General features: G+C 36.6%; 3 protein-coding genes across 4 annotated transcripts in view; all 3 read left to right on the plus strand.

Moving 5' to 3' along the window:
- Positions 1 to 3164: 3164 nt before the first annotated feature.
- On the plus strand, positions 3165 to 4869 carry LOC127876861 (prostatic spermine-binding protein-like). Its single transcript, XM_052422356.1, has 2 exons — positions 3165 to 3581; positions 4855 to 4869. The coding sequence occupies exons 1-2, from the start codon at positions 3165 to 3167 to the stop codon at positions 4867 to 4869; spliced, it is 432 nt and encodes a 143-aa protein (XP_052278316.1).
- A 3258-nt stretch (positions 4870 to 8127) lies between these two features.
- On the plus strand, positions 8128 to 14230 carry LOC127880023 (ganglioside GM2 activator-like). The gene is made up of 4 exons (XM_052427236.1): positions 8128 to 8261; positions 9719 to 9914; positions 10850 to 11054; positions 14027 to 14230. The coding sequence occupies exons 1-4, from the start codon at positions 8183 to 8185 to the stop codon at positions 14144 to 14146; spliced, it is 600 nt and encodes a 199-aa protein (XP_052283196.1). The 5' UTR covers positions 8128 to 8182; the 3' UTR covers positions 14147 to 14230.
- A 1421-nt stretch (positions 14231 to 15651) lies between these two features.
- Positions 15652 to 20052, plus strand: part of LOC127879092 (serine/threonine-protein kinase DCLK1-like) — a 41888-nt gene continuing 37487 nt past the window's right edge. Inside the window, exon 1 of one of the 2 annotated variants that reach the window (XM_052425701.1) lies at positions 15652 to 15757. In XM_052425701.1, coding sequence (XP_052281661.1) covers positions 15750 to 15757 — 8 coding nt within the window. In that variant the 5' untranslated portion in view covers positions 15652 to 15749. Of the gene's footprint in view, positions 15758 to 19322; positions 19495 to 20052 lie in introns of those variants that run through there. The other variant, XM_052425702.1, reaches the window with a different exon arrangement.

Here is a 20052-nt window from a genome sequence, read left to right on the forward strand (position 1 = left end):
TGTGTACTGAAATAAGTACAATTGTAAACATTTATATTTAACATTTGCTCATTCCGAAACACGTTTTGCGGATCGTTTTCCCAACGTGCTCCGAGTCAAGTACTATTATTTCACATTATAACAGCTGACTGAGTATGGGACCTATAGGCCCCATTCAGAGGCGTTGCGACAGTTTATGGCGCCCAAATACAATTTATAAATTGTGCGCCCGCTCCCCCCCCCCCCCCCCCCTCATTCTTCCCGTGAAACATTGTAGTACAGTAAAGCCGCCCCTTCCACCAAGTAAAAAGCCTAAGAGAATTTCTTTAAAATGATGCAATTTTCCCCAAATTTCAAGCTGACTTTCCAATACAGAGTTCTTATTGCATCCCAATTAGCCCCCGTGCATAGCCCTCCTTACTCAACACGGTATACGTGTATCATGCCAGTCATCCTGTGCATTAACCAAAATGACACAGAGTGAACAAAATGTGTACAGTCATCGTCTTATCAATTGATGCTGAGCTCCAAAGAATAGGAATTGAAGCGGACGCTCGCCTATAATTGTACAACGCTATTCCATCATTTCACTTCCGTTCTCTTTCGTACAGTACGGCAGTAAGGCTCAAACCGTGGCCGCTATCGGATGTTTCGCCGTTTTCGTTACTATGATCGTAGCGTGCGAGACTTCGTTATCGTGGACGAATTGTGGTAAGTGTTTGAGATTGCTTTATATTTGTACATTACATATCGATAGTTTCATTACTATATATAGTAGCAAATTGACATCGCGAGTGGGTCGAAATTCGAATGTGGCAGGCTAATATGATTATATCGTCCCATGGGCCGACTTTTCGAATCTGAAAAGAATCCGATCGGCGCCGAAGCTTCATCGGAACAAAATGGCGTCCACATAGTCTAAGCAAAAGCTGATAAATAAACGAAAGCCACATATTAACGAAATAAAAATAAGTATTGATAACTCAACGTAGCACCCAATAATTAAATTATGACAATAATTAAAAAATCGATTGCAACTGAAATTTTAGTGAGTACATGTAGATCTACTAGTGTGCTGTAAATTAGAATGACGATGCTGTTTGAGATTTTACTGTAAAGTAGTTATCAAAATACAAAATTTAGTCAACGGCACGCTTACCTTCATGAAAACTTTTAACCAATGCATATTAAAATGAAACTATATGCACTTCCATTTCTGTTCTTCCATCCCTTCATCTATACTAAGTATTCATTTTTGAACCACAATTTCGTTGGCACCATTCTGACCAAAACACGATTAAAGACAGCGAAGACTGGTCAAAGCGATTTATATAATTCCGGTTGAATTTGCCAGTTATGCATGACGAACACACAATCCGAAATACGTTGTGGATTCGTTCGATGCTTATTTTCTAAAATTATACTGGTAAAAAAACGACAACTGCTTAATGTCTTAAACTGGTATGTTTCATCACAGAAATTACGTCACACGAGATACGTCATAAATTGCGTAACGAATTTAAAATTAAAGCAACTAAAAGTACGGAAAGCTGGTTCTGTAAAAAATTTCAGTGAAGGGATAAAATAGAATGATATGAAATATAAACGATAGCACAAACGCATAATGGCCTTCAGAAAAAGGCCTTCGGGCTTTTATTACGGCAGCGGGTCGATAATCAATAGACGCCCGGCCCAGATCTTCCGTTTGTTATTTTCTCAGTATGATTGATACATTTTTACGTAGCTTATTTGTACAAGCCTTTTAGGTCGCGATTTTGGAATTATTTTTGCGATGTTACCAAGGCATTGCTCTAGCATGCGGCTTGTTTTATATATGCACCCATACCTTAAAGCATGTAAAATGTACTTGTTATCTGCGGGGAAAGTTCAAGTAAAGGTGTTCCGAAACTGAAGTATTTATAAGCATACACCCTTATCACGCACTGGGTATGGCGATGCTTCGATAACGGATGTCACTTCGATAACAGAGAAAAACAAAATTCACGCGCGAAAATTAAGTTTTTCGTTTTTTTTTATCGTATATGCTTAATATAAGTTTCTGAGACGTAGTAGATTGTGGAGTTGATAAATTGAATATTGTTGTAGAGCTATTGTGAAGAAATATTACAATGAAGCAAAGTAGATTTTTGTCAAAAGAATATAAAATTACATTGGAAAACTGAATAATAATCAGTACACATTTCAACAAAATAAAACTACTTAGACATATTGCAATAAAGTGTTTACTATTCCAGCATGTAATCAGTCTGCTTCAAATACTGAAATTTTGAATATATTAAAATGAATATAAACGAAGATATTAGTCCAGTCATCCTATGAAAAAAGCCCCTAACCATCAACGTGTTTCAACAAAAACGATTTTACTGCTGAAATTCCGCTCTCTGTCCGCTATTGAGACCACAGAACCTTGCGTGACGTTAATGCTCCTTACCAGAGTGCACTTCTCATTTGTCATAACCATGTTATGGAATAATTTTATTACATTAAGATCGTCTTTAGATTCAGCTAGGTAAGCATTCATTTACATTCAGTAACTAGTATACGGTGCTCGAGGTAAATATTGTACTTCAGTGACAGAAATATCCTACTGGCCACTGTCGTTTTTTGTCTCAGTGCTTTCATATATGGAACGGAAGTTCAAAGAAACGGTACATTAAATCAGGTTTAGAGTGATTGTTTATGACAACATAAATACGTCTTTTCCATTGCTGGATGTTATCGTCGGAAATAACATGCAATCAAAGCTTTGATTAGATTCCGTCTTAAATATCGATTCTTAAACGGTATGTGAATTGTACAACGAAGTATGTGTAAATGTATTAAAACACGTTTGCATTCCCAAATGGCCGAAATTTAGCAAATTCGATTGGCGTTCAATTTTTTAGCTACAAAAATACTCCCAAGATATTTATGTCAACAGTAAGCTAAGACAACCACGACGAAAAAAGTACAATACAAGACTGGCATTTGTTGAAAGTATGATAAGCTGCTGCATTTAAACATTTAATCGTAAACAAACATATCCAAAGTTTGTTTTGATTATAATCAAAACGTCATGACGTCACTACGGTATAAACCTTGTCATAACGTCATCTCGAATAATCACATAGTGACGGCGTTATAAAGTTTTCATAAATAAAGAATACGAGCGCAAATTTTCGATGATGACGGTGACGATAGAAATGACCATCATGATGGTGATCATAGAGGTGACGACGACAACGTTGATAGTTCATTTGTTATATGACGATGATTTACGTGACACTATTGTTGAATATTATATATATTACTATGATAAAGAAGATGATACATATTACGATGGTGATGAAGACGATAGAGCTTACGACGGTGATGAAGATGATAGAGATGACGATGGTGATGACGATGATATAGATGACGATGATTGTGAAGATGATAGAGATGATTATGGTGCTGAAGATGAGAGGGATGAGAAATATGACGACGTTGACATAGATGACGATGATTATTATGATGATAGAGATGAGAATGATGATACAGATAATAGACATGACGATAGTGATGAAGATGATAGAAGTAACGATGATGATGAAGTTAATAGAGTAGTGATGAAGATGATAGAGATGAGGATGGTGTTAACGAGGACTGAACTTGATATTAAAATAATAATTATCACGAGGTCGAATTTACACGATTGCAAATGATGACATTGATGACAATCAATATATTGAACTGGAATAGAAAAGACAATGAAGTCGATGGTGGTGCGAAACAACTAGTGACAGCTATCTTTCATTTTGCCAATGACACTATTTACATATTTTACATATTTTTATATTACACTTTCTTCCTTGTTTATTTGTTTTCTGAAGGAAAAAAAAACATTAAAGAAACGTAACTGTATTATACTAGAAATCCATGTATCGTTGTTGGTATGTAATTATGTGATAATAACTATGTCATAGTCATTGAGGTATAAGGAAACTACAATTGTAGGAAAACGTTGGTACGCCAACTTAGCGTACGCCAACGAATATTTCAAGTGAAAGCAAAGGTATAATATTACATTTATTAATTTACTAATTATTTTTCTAATTACTACGAGTAACCTCTGTTAAGAAATTATTTTATGGAAAAGCCTAGCGTGTCTCTAAAAAGTATAGTTTATATTAAGAATAGTGTACGTTGTACAACATATTTAATAATACTTTTTAGATTATGGCAAGCTCATTTTTAAGCGTTAACAAAACTGCGATTAGAAGTGCGTTGTTTAAATCCAATACACATTCAAAATCACGAATAGTTCGTACCATATTCGAAAAATTAAGTTAACACATAAAAAATCAATGTTCCTCATAGCAATAGCCACAATTTCAACGCTAAATGTGATCTTGTAACATAGAGATTTAACAAGATACAAAATGCTTTTGTGTTTTGTGTCGGACAATATATTCAACAAATGTTCATGTACCATGTTTGTGTTTGTGTGTCGTTTGAATGTATATCATTGCGAGAAAGTAAAATGGAATATATTGTGCCAAAAAACGAGCATTTTGTATCTCGTTAAATCTATTTTACCATACCACATCTTGCGTTGAAATTAAGACTATTGCTATAAGGAATACTGCTTTTCACGGGTGACTTTTATTTAACGAAAACACACACAACACAATAGCAGTTTCATTATATATGTAATTCTTTTTGTCTACCTTTTATTTTTTTATTACGGAAGAAATTGGAATCGTAAACATCGGAATGGTATTTTAGAAGATGCATACATAAAGCTTGGCCATTATCGACAGACTATACAAAGGGAAATAATGAACATCATCTAACATATACTTGTTTGAAGACTCATTTCTCTTCTTGTTCCAGACGACTCCATTCTAACAGTAACATGGTTGCTGCACTGGAAATCTTATATGTAGCGCTCGTTAGTTCTTTTGAAAGAAATTTAATTTAAATGCCAAAAAAAACATCATCCAGTTTTTAACACCTGTCCCTCATGGAAATCGCTGCACAATAAATGAAGTTCTGGCTGTTCAAAGCGATTCAGACCGTTTTCGGGTCGTTTTGAGTTGAATACCTTGATATGTAAATATTTGAACATATTAATTTTTTCAGAAAAGTTGATGTTTCGTTATAATATGATTATGTATCATTCAAAATGATGCGTTCACTAATTGATATTATAGCCACACGCTAATTGATATTATAGCCACACGCTAATTGATATTATAGCCACACGCTAATTGATATTATAGCCACACACTAATTGATATTATAGCCACACGCTAATTGATATTATAGCCACACGCTAACCACCTGTGGTGATGGCTAGTCTTACCAAACATTTTGAAGTAAGAAATCAATATGCATAGCTTAATTACAATTTTTATTTATTGTCTAAATGTCTATATCTGAAGAAACATATTTCAAGTGACGACACAAATAATAGTCTACATAAGGAATTTACTTTTAGTGGTAACTTGAGATTTACAGACGAAAATACAACGGATCATGTGGATCAACACAATCGTGTTTAATTTTACTTATAGCAGGGCTCTAGAAAACGGGAGATAAGGAGGTGTTGAAGAGGCAAAAATCCTTTATCGTTGTTCATTAGAATCGCATCATCAAGACGATTCTAATGCGTAGCCACAACATAAAAAAGAGTAAGCGAATGGAAGACTCCCTTTAATTAGCTTTTTGCTGATAGGGATCACTTCCCGTTAAACAACAATAACGTTTGCTCGCAGTGCGATTCACCTGACCCTGTATCACTTTATTTGTGCAAAAAAATCTGGGAAAAAGAAACGCGTACATGAAATGTCTAAATGTCATATTACGGAAACAGATTCCTTCTTCTTTCAAATGTAATCTTGTTTTGTCTGTTCATGATCTGACCCCATGAATAAGAATACTCTGCCGAAGTATATGTGCTTCTATTGTACGATACCTACATACAGAAAAGAGGAATATTCCGACATTGTGGGGCATTGTGTCAAAGGCCACCATTGCCGGACTTAAAACTATAGAGAACTAATTCTTCAGAGCGAAACTGGATTGCTTTTGTATTGCCTGCTTACTATTACAGTATTCCACAGCGAATTGTGCATTTCTGACTCACTCAAAAGAGTGTGTTATATAGCTGGTAAAAAGTTGTCTAGTAATCGGGAATATAAGTGCCACTGTCGTTGAGATCATCGGTAAAAGATGTGTCCTTGAACGTTTGGCATCCGACTCTTAAAACATTTGAATTTCATCAAATACGTTAGAAACTAAAATGTATCATGGTGTAAAATAAATGGACATATTGATCTTTTATTCTAAATAATTAGCACGTTCTGATTTATTTCGAAATATTTCTATTTTGTTAAAATGTGTACTGATCAACCAATTCATGCTGTTTATAGATGGAATTTTATCGTTTTTTATATAATCTTCTGCGAATTTCTTTCTTCGCAATACGGAGTGCTATACCATTAATCGGCAAAACAATGTTCCGTTAATGTAAACCAAATGAACAGAACATAAATGCAAAAAGATGACGAACCTCTCGCGCGTGGCATTTGTTGTTCTCTGTTATCGAAGTGTCATCTGTTATCAAAGTATCGCCATACCCAGAGTGCATCATGTCGATGCTTAGGCTGTCAAACTACAAAAAAATACCATAAAAATACCGTAAAAGCGAAAAGTGTCGTCCCAGACTACCATGATCACTTCTGAGTCCAATGCAATTATGACTGGTGTACAGTTCACCAACATCTCATGCAAGTATCCCTTGGACCACAGGCTTATCTGGAACGACACTTAACGCACATCATTTAACCCGGTTTTCTAAGAGCGCGGTTCAAATATAAAAAGGAATCAAACTTTGTAAGGTACAGCGTTTATTAGCCACATGCAACAAAGCTACTTTATAATCGCATCGCTTGCGCACATGCTTGGGTACATATATTACACGTCTACAAAGTTTACTTAGTCGGTATTCCTTATGTCAAAGAGACCGAGATATCCTCCGGTAAAACACGCACGGAATATCCGCCCAGAAAGTAAGTTTTGTTTTTAATATGTAAACCGTTGGGTAACGCCGACATTTTTATTTAGGTATGTATATCGTATTCACAAATATGTCTACATGGAACTACTTCTTTACCCAGAAGGCTATAAATCAGTTAATAAACGTATTAATACACTTGATACGAAACAGATCCGAATCGAAACCTAACAAATAATCATAAATAAAATTACAAAATTTATCAAAATTACGTGACGTAGCGTACAACACCGTTCAATATATCTGTATGTAAACCACATGCAATTTAGGATTATTTGCCAGCTGTTTCAGATCAAAGAACTATAAATACAATTTTGATAGAACTTTGTTCAGATTCAGTGCACGTGACGTAATGTTTTGACGCTGCATGTGCAGTTTCGTCGGCTACTAAATTAGAACCAGTAATATAGCGGCTAAATATTGTATTAAGCTGGATTCTGGATCACACATCTACCAACAAAAGTAATAAATGTTATTTGTATTGTCAACTTATGTTGATGCGGATATCACACCGAAAGAAACGAACATTCTTTATTTTCTTTATTGCCTTCTATGCTTCCCTATGCCGATGCCATGTCTTATTTATTTTTGGTTTTTAAGAAAGTATTTCAGCACAGTGAGCGATAAAATACTGAAAAAATGCATCTGAAGGTGTTTTGTCTCTTATTTTTAATAAGTTTTAATAAAGTGAACTGTATGTACTCATATAAACTATGTAAACTAATTTTGGTTCGGTTTTATAAGTTTAAACACGTTTATTAACCAATAATGGTAATTCGGTTTTTTACTTATACAACTTCAGTAAGTTGGAAGTGTCTTTATCATTGATTGTGCTTTGGTATTGTATAATGTTTATGCAATTAATTTTGTACATGGTGTGGCCTTGTTCATTATAAAACACATAAGGAGGTCATTGTACCTTTGTCGAGCGATAAAACCCATTTCAATTTTACTGTCCTACTAATGACAACAACTATATCGCTCCATGGAGGGAAAAGGGGGCAATATTCCCTTATCATCCAGGGACGCGTGTCAGAAGAGACCATTTTCAGACCAAACCGGAATGATTGGCCAATCAAAAGGGGTCACGAATATTCAGAATGCTCTGTGCTACATTGACAGAGATAGGAGTAAAGCTTAAGGATGACGGCGGTCCATTTGTTCACGGCGTTGTTTGCTCTGTTCGTTAGCGGCGAGGCTGCGTTTTCTTGGAAGAGTTGTGGTTAGTTATAATTTGATTTTAGTCCAACGCAATTTACTCATTCCTGATTAAATTTAATGTTAAATATTTCATCGAAATTTATCAAAATGCAATGAGTTCGAGTGGAAAGTGTGGTTTATATTTGCCTTTTAGAGATGTACTAGTATAAGTGAGTAAGTACGTAATTGTTTATTATTGCGATATGTGTTTTAAAAATACAAGAGAACATGGTATTTCGTAAGCTAAATATCTAACTTGCTTCTCAATTGTCGTATTTTTTACGAAATACAAACATATATTAAACATTCATAATATACTGATTATCTGTAAAGTGAACATATTGATATACATATTTACACATTTTAGTGCATATTGTAAGTTACGCAAACAGAAGTCGTTTATATGTTTGCAAATGAGTTTTATGCGATTTAACAATAAATAAGTTATCCGTCTTTCATCCAATTTATTTACTTTTCTTTCTGAAACATTAGTTATGGATTTCCCTTAGTTGTCTGTTACATCTTCTGTTGTATTAACAAAACGGGCTTGAACGAGAAATTGAGCTAATTTGTGTGGAAGTTGGACATTATGTATTTAAATTTTATCAACACTGTTGAAATATCCCTCTATGAAAAACATATGTTGGTAAAGAGTAGTTCTTATATCAGTGTACAGATGTCAGTCAAATACAACATGGCGTTCTTCTTCAACGTGCGCGTTCTTTACAGATTTACATATTTGACACAATTTAAACGCCTCCTATGCTTCCCTATGCCGATGCCATCTTCCTCTGATTACCATAACAATGTTTTCTCTATGTTTACATCCGTGGACTTTGAAAGCCCTAGTCCACATTACACTCACATTTACACATTACTCGACTAACATTTACACATTTACTAACATTGCTCTTTAAAAGACAACAAGCGCGATTTAAAAACTTTGATACTAATCCTTTACATTTATTTACGAAGCATAAGTGAGTCTTATTATTCAATGAATTCATATACAAAAGGTCGCGAATAAAATCAATTCAATTATCTTACATCAAATACATAAAATCTTGCATGTAAAGATCTTTGAATTTCCAAATAATGAAGGATAATTATACCCTGCCTTATACTTTGGTTTGTGATGTATTTATTACAAATCAGACGTTAATGCATGATGTTAATGCATTGAGATAATCAAATAATTGATTATTTTCTTCATAATATTGTAAATTTCTCCATTTATACATGCAAACGTGTTGTCTGTGTCTTCTACAGCAATACCATATCAACGTGAAATGACACAACCACACCTCTTATCATGCGGGATAGGCCATGATGTGAAACTTGGACACAATTTCATTTAATAATGGCCACTAGAGTCGAATACTCTGTAAAAGCAACGTGACAAAAAATGCTATGAACAGCCGGCAAAATATATATAATTGTTAAGTGCATTATATCATCTGCTACCTAATTTGTGTCCAGCCCCTGCCGGGTCGCCGATCCACGTGGAAAGCATTCAGGTTGGTCCCGACCCAGTAGAGGTCCCCGGGGACATGGTGCTGAGCCTCAGCGGCACCTCAAGCGCCCCGATCGGCAGCTCCTCCCTCACCATTAGTGCGAAGAGGAAAACATTCCTGCTCGAGATCCCCATACCATGCATCAACCACATTGGATCTTGGTATACTCTATTGAATATGAGCCGCCCTCTTGAATAAAGGGGCTTAATGAATGTGCGTAGTGCGTGTAATGTCCCAGTTTAAAATGTGCAGTCCCCACAGGCTGATGAGGGACGACTCTCTCCGCTTTTTGGTATTATTATTTTACAGAAAGTCTCTTCTCAGCAAAAAATAAAGTTTAGGTGGAAAGTTTCGTCCCTGATTAGCCTGTGTGGACTGCATGGGGTAATCTGGGACAAGACTTTACGCATGTGCATAAAACCCCATTTTTATCAAAGCGAAGCTAATATATTCTTAGGTATGTTATATGTCAAATGGTTTGTGGGAGCATCGAGTTAAATTGCGAAAACAAAATGCGTGTCAACGTTTTATTTTACCATGTATTGTTTTTATTTTGTCTTCCATGATCGTGCGCACAACTTTTAAAAGAGAGCCGCTTAACGATTAAATAGCCATGAGGGTTCTATCCAAAATTAAGTGGACTGGCAAATGTCTCAATAAGCATCACATTTTTCTTGTAATTACCATTTCTAGTACGCACGCGTTTAAATGTGCATTTGTGTCCACATGTGTAACGATATGTGCATTCGTTTGAAAGTATGTATGACTTCGTGTGCACTCGTTTTCGGGTAATTGTGACGCCGATTGTTTACGCTTTCAGCTTATATAAAAACTATAAAAACTGTTTTCAAGCAAGCATGACCTTATATGAACCACATGTATTGGGCGCGTGGCCAAGTCACTTGAACACTATCAATTTGTCATAAAACAGCATTTTTTATCATTAAAAAAAATAATTCTGATATGATTTATATACTGTATATCATATCAGATTTTTTTTAATGATAAAAAATGTTGTTTTATGACAAATTGATAGTGTTAAAATGACTTGGCCACGCGCCCAACACCTGTGCTATGAACGCACGTATTTTTCTAGCACGTATGACGACATCTGTGGACTGCCAGACAAGATGATCGCCGAGGACTGGTTGGGTGTAGCCGCCGGTTTGGGGCAGCAGATCAAGGCCATGTTGAACAGCAGTGGCGTCGACGCGTGTCCCATACCAGCGCAGACTCTCACAGTGAGCAACGCCCACATCCACATTCCGTCACTTCCGTCCGCCCTCGCAGTGTTTGCTGCGGTAAGACTCTGAATATACTAAGCAAAAATAGGAGATAATATTCAGAGGCGTATCCAGAATTTTTTCCGAGGGGGGGCCTCAACTGGGGAGGGTGCGGGAGGGGTGTCCCCTTCCGTCGTTGATTTTTTTTTTAAATGGTACCTTCAAATGATGCAATTTCATGCTATCTAATCAGCATTTTGCATGATAAAAGTGCATGTAAAACAAGAACTTGAGTTTAGACATCAAGTGTGACAGACACACAGACACACAGACAGACAGACACACAGGGGTAAATCAAATGTCTCTCAAACCAGTATTTTGTTTTAATAACATTACTAAGCTTAAAATAAGATTTTTTTTTTAATTGCATTAAAAATCTTACTTCAACAGAAATAGTCCAAATTTATGCCTTTTCCATGCATTTTTTCGGTACTCTTAATTAAACTTGCGCATAAATTGCAGACCACTGCGCTAGTGTAAACACATAATTTCAAGTATTTGATTTATTTTAAAGAAAATTCGTTTACTTTTCACGATTCCCAGAAATTGTTGCAAGGAACAATCTGTGCGCGCACATCGCGAAAATATGAGACATGCCGATATTCACATGTTCAGTGGGTATACCCTGTCCCGATTTGATGATAATTTTATCAAATCTTTGAATAGTAATATATATGCCGAAATTGTATTGGAACAAATTGCGAACGTTGTTTTGTTTTGTTTTCAGTTCTTGAGCACTTTTTCATGTCAATGTTGCTCAAAAGAAGATCGACCGTTAAAACAGAAACTTATTAAATGGTAAATAAAAGTTATAAAAAAGTAAAATTAATCTTTCGGTTTCTCTAAATTTGTTCAGTGAATCGAATTTTCGAAGTTTTGTTGACCTCATGTCTATTGCAATCGAGTACTCTCGCTTTTCGGATGTTACCTCTCGACTCAAGGTAAACATTGCGCGAAGTGTATGTCATTTGCGGATGTGTATGGAACTATCGGCTTTGTGTGGTTAAACACGCTCTAAATAAACAATTTTGACATGAATTAAACAGGAATGAAATAAATCTTTTTAGGTACATCGTTTATTGCGGCAATGTTTGAATTCATTCAGAAATTATTTTAGTTGTTTCCTTAACCGCTCGACTGAAGGTAATTGGAGGATATTGTTTTTCACAAGTCACATGCGGCAGCCATTTGTAAACATTTACCTATAGCTAAATGTATCGATGAATTTCATAAGTTGAATGTATCTCCTTCAGCCAATCAAATAGCGCAGTTTATCACTTACAGTCAATGAAGCGTGCAGTTGAGCTGGCGAAGGTTAGATCGTCTGTACACATGCCTGGGGCTAATCACACAAATTGACAGCTGTTAATGGCCTAATTAGGGCCATATGACAGGAAATACACAAGTGGATTGGAACTGTAAGGGGATCTTTTTTTTTTAAATCATATATAGCCAGCCAGCTGGGGGGGGGGGGCTTTAGCCCCCTAGCCCCCCACCTAAATACGCCTCTGATATTTTGGCGATGTTAAGGTCTTGCGTATTGAATTTCAATCTCGATAGAGCTAACAGAAATCAAAGCGCTGAAAGCCCCAGGCTAGATTAAGTGTGACGTAAACTGCATTTAGGATGTATTGTCCGAATTTCTCCCTTTCTCTGAATTTATGCGGATTGACCCTAGCGGTTGAGTGCAGAAACTCAGAGACTGTAAGAAAAGACAATATTTGTGTATATACAACAGTGTACATAGACGGTGGAGGACTACACGATACTGGTGGTGGGAACGATAACCTTTTGTTTAACTCTACAGATCCACTTACCCTGATTAAGAACGGTGTACAGATTGTGCACTTTGTCTCACGTAGAACTTTTCGCGCTCGATTTGCACACTCGATCTGCGCAGTGAAATAACATATCCGGTTACTTCGTCTATTTCCGAGAATGATCGTGAATATTTATTTGTTTGTTTTTTTTTTTTTTTTTTTTTTTTCTGGAATGTCTTGTTAACGCAAAATAAAAAAAATAATATTTAAACTATGTTTATAAATACCAAATATAATGTCTTAAAAATGTCTCAGAAAAAACTTATTCTTACTGTCTCCGTAAACACTCGTATCTTTTTGGCCTAGACCGTCAAGTGAGGAACTTATTCTAGCATGAATATGTAAACAAGAAAAACTATGTCGTAGCCAATGCTTAGCAATTTTGCTTCAATGATACGTTTTTACACTTTTTATAACACTAACATGTTATAGTTCTGTATTTACAAGACGGGTTATTGAGATCTGCGAAGAATTTCTTTTATTGCGCATGAATTAAGTGGTAAATCGGAGTTTTGGGGTTTGGTTTTTGGCAGCCTGCCAATCGAATGTTCAGAAATTTGTATCATTACTATGGCCTTGGGGCTACGCCATTTAAAGAAAAAACACGTGCGACTTATTGTAATCACATCAACGAAATTATTTAAAAAAAATGTACTCCTTCAATACTTTAATTGTAAACAAACATACACTTTTTAAGCAAAATGATGGTGGCTGAATTGACTGTCTTTATCTGGCTTCGTGACATCACAGCTGCTTATTTGGAAAAGGCCATTTTTCGCGACTATGAGTTATTCGCACTAAAAGGATATTGATGCCATCAAAATTTCAAAACATTCAAAAATAACGTTCATTTACTTCTTTTGATACTTATACAATCTCATATTCAATAGTGTATCTGTTAAATAAGGAACACAAGGCTTAATAAATATGACTTTAGCTGATCCTCACTAGCTAATCAGGGACGACACTTTGCGCCTTCATTCAATTCTTCGTTTGAAGGATGTCTTTTCTTAACAAAAATCCAGTCAAGGCGGAAAGTGTCGTCCCTGATTACTTTAGCCTGTGTCAACTGTGGACTGCACAGGCTAATCTGGGACAACACTTAACGCACGTGCATTAAGCCCAGTTTTCTCAGAACGCGGCTCAATAAACAAGATATTATGTTTCCAGGGCGACTACCACATCAACCTCAACCTGGTTGACAACGCCAGTCATCAGACGACACTCTGCATCGACATCATGGTAACCATCCACGAGCCGTGCTCGGGCCTCAGCTGCCTCTTTGGATAAAAGTGATTGACATCAGATGATTAGGGATTGATTCCCGGCCATCGTGTTGGTTAATTTCTTGTGCACGATAAAAGATAAAACCGATACCATTTTCACATATTTGATAACGTGCCTTACCTTTGTCACATGATTGTCTTCACATTTGCCCATACCCATATTCAAATAAAAAAATGAGTTACTGTTTATCAAAATATTGCATACCGAATTCAACGTAATGAAAAGACATGTTCGAGTGATGCCTAACCTTCGTTTATAAACGAAGGGGAGTAATCAGTATTAACTGTTTGTTATTCTCCCTTGCTATTCGTTCTCGTCCTCATATTTCACATACTGAAAGCGTTTACATTTGGGGGCAGTCTACAGTTTTTCTTGAAAATCTCCAGGCCGACAACCACTGGTCTGCAAAACACCCTCAAAACAAGGCATTCAGTCACAACCTGAAAATAAATTCAAACAAAATTGAGTGCAGCTCATCAACAGCTTGAAAATGAAGCATAAAACAATGCAGAAAATGGACTTTAAATTGATATCTGGGGTAAAATAGACCTTTCCGGGGGTCTCGGAACTTGCCCGTAAAAAACCCATTTTCAGATAAACCCGGCAATCACATCTATCTTTCCGGGTAACAATACGCACACAGTGTACAACTTGTGTTGTACTATCACAGCAAATGCTTTCAAACTTAGCCAAACAAAATGGGTCATTACCATTGAACTGTTTTGCACTAATTGTTAAAACATTGTTTTTTTGCATTCAAATTTGCTGTCTGCAAATATAAAGAATACGTTTTCTAAGACATCCACTCACATACACTACAATAAAACAATGACATATTAAGTACATGTACATACTTGAGTTTACCGGTAATAGACGCGTTTCTGTGTTTCTAAATTGTATTTCGTGTATCATTCATGTCATACATTTACTTAGGCGATATGAATGGAAAAAAACTATTGATCGATACAGAGTCATGGTTTTTACTGAAGACTGAACACGGAACAAGTGCAACAGCCGGTGGTAATAATAAATATAACACATACATTTACTCGTAATCTTTATCAGCATGTTCGGACTAAAAATTCATCATCCATTAGATAATAATAATGGTTTTAAAATGATTTCCGTGTGGAATAAGCTCCTATCACGTTGTTAGACATGGTGAACTTTACTGAAGAAAACGGGTACGTACCGTTTCAAAGCGCAATGTTGTGAACGCATGAGCTTCCTGTGGAACCCGGCTGCACACAACTATACAACTTTAGGGACGTGTTGAATACAATTTTAAAGAAAGCACAGCAATTTGAAGAACACATTAGAATGCAAATAAGGAATGCAAATTACGGCGTGTCTGTCAAGTATTTCAATTACGTATTGGTGATATCAGTTAAGAACCCTTGGCCCTAAAATCCGATAAATCGCAAATAGAGGTTTCAAGCATCATAGTCGGAAAATTCTCATCGATTAAACTTAGAGAACTCGGCATCCGCGCGAGTGGCTCAATAAAGCGCCGTCTGTTGTCGTCTGCGAGCGAAATGTCGTCTGCGGCATCAAATTGAGAAGCTGTTGTGCACGGATTACATAGTTTAAAAAAAAACATTTACAGATGAGCAGGTACATGATTGTTGTTTGTGTGTGTATGTGTGTGTATAATTTGCGTGCACTTGCGTTACATAAACATTGTGTTAATGTTCTTTAACATGTACATATATGGGTATAAACCTGCTATTTATGTTTGTGATGTGTTTTTTTTAAATTTTGTTAATAATATTAATTCTAACTAGAAATGGCGCGGCAAAGGCCGACGCGTATCCCCACGGCGAATGTTTGACCTAGGTGTGCCCCAGGGTTGGTAATGGGGCCATGCATAGCTGAGATTGACCGTATTGTCATAAGAGAAGTTTATCATCAATTAGAAGTGAATTGGTGTAGAAATGAAGAAGTTATAGTAAAAGGCAATTTTGGGTGGGTGTGACATATGTGGGCAGGGCGCCCCAGGGTTGGTAATTGTGCCATGCATAGTTGAGATTGACCGTATTGTCTTAAGAGAAGTTCAGTATCAATTTGAAGTGAATCGGTGTAGAAATAAAGAAATTATAGTAAAAGGCAATTTTGGGTGGGTGTGGTCTATGTGGGCGGGGCGCCCCAGGGTTGGTAATGGGGCCATGCATAGTTGAGATTGACTGTATTGTCATAAGAGAAGTTCAATATCAATTTGAAGCGAATCGGTGTAGAAATGAAGAAATTATAGTAAAGGCAATTTTGGGTGGGTGTGGTCTATGTGGGCGGGGCCCCAGGGTTGGTTATGGGGCCATGCATAGTTGAGATTGACCCTAATGTCATAAGAGAAGTTCAGTATCAATTTGAAGTGAATCGGTGTAGAAAAGAAGAAATTATAGTAAAGGCAATTTTGGGTGTGTGTGGTCTATGTGGGCGGGGCCCCAGGGTTGGTTATGGGGCCATGCATAGTTGAGATTGACCCTAATGTCATAAGAGAAGTTCAGTATCAATTTGAAGTGAATCCGTGTAGAAATGAAAAAATTATAGTAAATGGAATTTTTTGGTGGGTGTGGCCTATGTGGGCGGGCGCCCCAGGGTTGGGATTGGGGCCATGCATAGTTTAGATTGACCCTAATGTCATAACAAAAGTTCAGTATCAATTTGAAGTGAATCCGTGTAGAAATGAAAAAATTATAGTAGATGGAAATTTTTTGTGGGTGTGGCCTATGTGGGCGGGGCGCCCCAGGGTTGGGAATGGGGCCATGCATGGTTGAGATTGACCGTATTGTCATAAGAGAGGTCCAGTATCAATTTGAAGTGAATCGGTGTAGAAATAAAGAAGTAAATGTAAAATAACCTAAAAAAATGAGTGATAATTTCTGACGCGGCCCCACCCCAACCGCTAAAACTTTTGACCCAGGGGTCAGATCAAAATTCCAAATAGTGCAGGGTCGCACATATGCTCATAGCTACCATGTGTGTAAGTTTCAAGGTTCTAGTGCTTTTAGTGTAGGAGGAGATAGTGGCCAGGACGGACGGACAGACAGACGGACGGACAGCGGAGATAACCACAATATCCCCACCTTTTTTTCAAAAAGCGTGGGGATAACAATACCCGTACCTTAGTAGAAACTCTAATTGAACAATCCAATTACTTAAAAAGCTGTACGGATCAACGATTGAATGCGTATAGAATCAATTTTAGATCTGTTCCGATTTCTAAATAAGGCATATTATTTGAGTTCATTAGCCCTCCATTATTGTGTCTGAATGTGCAGCAGTTTTAATGCTTGACTTTCAATTTCACATGCTACGTTAAGAAACAATCAATGGTGTGCAAAAAAATCGAATACATACAGTTTTGCTATTATAGCTGGCACGTTAATTAATTGACCCCTGACTTGCACATTTGGTCTTAAAATATCATTACGTATCGAGGCATTTACCCGTTTCGAAGTATTTTAAGTTACTGTAAATTCATTCTTACTGATTTACAATTGGAGACGAAAGTAATGACGTAACAAACTGATAATTACACTTACAGTATTGGAGAGCTCGATTGGTATTGGTATTGGTAGCTAAGTCGATTGGCGTTGTTAACGTTTTTATGCCCCCGGTAGGGTGGCATATAGCAGTTGAACTGTCCGTCAGTATGTCGGTGTGTCAGTATGTCAGTCAGTCTGTCCGTCCGAAAAAAACTTTAACATCGGCCATAACTTTTTCAATATTGAAGATAACAACTTCATATTTGGCATGCATGTGTATCTCATGGAGCTGCACATTTTGAGTGGTGAAAAGTCAAGGTCATCCTTCAAGGTCAAATGTCAAATTTATGGCGTCTGTCCGTCCAAAAACTTTAACATTGGCCATAACTTTTTCAATATTGAAGATAGCAACTTGATACTTGGCATGCATGTGTATCTCATGGAGCTGAACATTTTGAGTGGTGAAAGGTCAAGGTCAAGGTCATCCGTCCGAAAACTTTAACATTGGCCATAACTTTTTTTAATATTGAAGATAGCAACTTGATATTTGGCATGCATGTGTATCTCACGCAGTTGCACATTTTGAGTGGTGGAAGTTCAAGGTCAAGATCATCCTTCAAGGTCAAAGGTCAAAAAAAATATTCTAAGCGGCGTTTTCATGAAGCTGCACATTTTGAGTGGTGGAAGTTCAAGGTCACGGTCATCCTTCAAGGTCAAGGTCATCCTTCAAGGTCAAAGGTAAAAAAAATAAAGCGTCGTTCTCATGAAGCTGCACATTTTGAGTGGTTAAAGTTCCAGGTCAAGGTCATCCTTCAAGGTTAAGGTCATCCTTCAAGGTCAAAGGTAAACAAAATTCAAAGCGGCGTTATCATGAAGCTGCACATTTTATGTGGTGGGAGTTCAAGGTCATGGTCATACGTCAAGGTCATCCTTCAAGGCCAAAGGTAAAAAAAATCATTCAAAGCGGCGTTCTCATAAAGCTGCACATTTTGAGTGCTGGAAGTTCAAGGTCAAGGTCATTCTTCAAGGTCAAAGGTCAAAAAAAAATTCAAAGCGGCGCAATAGGGGGCATTGTGTTTCTGACGAACACACCTCTTGTTGTTTATATATTGAAATCTGACAATAAATGCTTATATAATTATCGTTGTCATTTTCCTGAACAATCGATAACTATCAGTTACTATAGGTTTACCTACATGACGACGATTATGATGATGAGGAGAAAAGGGGATTAATGAATTGATGAAAATGATGCTGATAATTGCAGTTGTGATGGTGGTGGTGCTGGCGTTCGGTTTAGATGTGTTGTTAATAATCCTAGTTAAGGTTTATGGTGAATGTATTGGAGGTTGTTGCTGTTACTGTGAATATGGTATTTTTTTTAATGTGTTGGTATAAGTGGTGGTAGGGGATGGTTGTAATTGTGTTGCAAGCGGTAGTGGTGTGTGTTCTTTTTGCGGTTGTTCATTTTGATTGTATAAACAATGCCACCCATTTGACATCCAATAATGTCGCACTATTCATTACATGTCCAACATTTATTACAGACAATATCTGCTAATGGTCCCCATTATCTGACAGTTTAAGTGTCTGTAATGTTTACTGTTATAACGTGTTTCAATATTTGTCAAACACTCGAACACGCACCGCACATGATCGCCTGTCGTATCCCAATTAAATATCGATATTTGGTCTGTAAATGGCGCATGTCTAGTTGTGATTCAGTGAGCCCATACTCATTATTCTAATCTGGATTAAAAGAATTGTTAAAACCGTACTATACGAAGTTAACTTGGGACTTAGTCAACTAAAGAAAAACATTGATAAAGCGGATATATAAACATAAATCATGTTCACTGGATAATTGTGAGTGTTTTTGTTTTTCGTCACTTTATTAATAAAACAAATATTTAAAAAAAATCTAAATTGAATGCTTTTTAGAAACAAATTATTACGTTTTACACGATTCACTTATATGACAAGCGAAATACAATATCTTTATTTTTTTCAAACAAAAAATGTATAATCTTTATCGACAAAAGAACAGTTGTGTTGACGTCGTTTGTTAATGTTGGGGCGTTGCAGTAATATGAGCAAGCAGCAATTAAATCGGTATTATAACCAGACGTGTTTTATCTCATTGTTTTCGAAATGTATGATAGATGATGAAGTTAACTCCAGTTTTTAAGTGTTCACCGTATACCGGCCCTCGTGGTATTATAACCAGAAGTTTTATCTCATTGTTTTCGAAATGTATGAAAGATGATGAAGTTAACTCCAGTTTTTAAGTGTTCACCGTATACAGGCCCTTGTGGTATTATAACCAGAAGTGTTATCTCATTGTTTTCCAAAGATATGATAGATGATGACGTTGACTCAAGGTTTTAAGTGATCACCGTATACCGGCCCTTGCGGTATTATAAC

The sequence above is a fragment of the Dreissena polymorpha genome, chromosome 4 (assembly GCF_020536995.1).
Source record: "Dreissena polymorpha isolate Duluth1 chromosome 4, UMN_Dpol_1.0, whole genome shotgun sequence".
Classification (NCBI taxonomy): domain Eukaryota; kingdom Metazoa; phylum Mollusca; class Bivalvia; order Myida; family Dreissenidae; genus Dreissena; species Dreissena polymorpha.

Excerpts from the sequence above, each read along its gene's own strand:
- LOC127876861 (XM_052422356.1), top strand. The coding sequence starts at position 3,165 with ATGACGGTGACGATAGAAATGACCATCATGATGGTGATCATAGAGGTG.
- LOC127880023 (XM_052427236.1), top strand. The coding sequence starts at position 8,183 with ATGACGGCGGTCCATTTGTTCACGGCGTTGTTTGCTCTGTTCGTTAGC. Across the intron at positions 9,915-10,849 it reads ATCAACCACATTGGATCTTG|CACGTATGACGACATCTGTG; the intron begins GTATACTCTATT and ends GTATTTTTCTAG. Across the intron at positions 11,055-14,026 it reads CCCTCGCAGTGTTTGCTGCG|GGCGACTACCACATCAACCT; the intron begins GTAAGACTCTGA and ends TTATGTTTCCAG.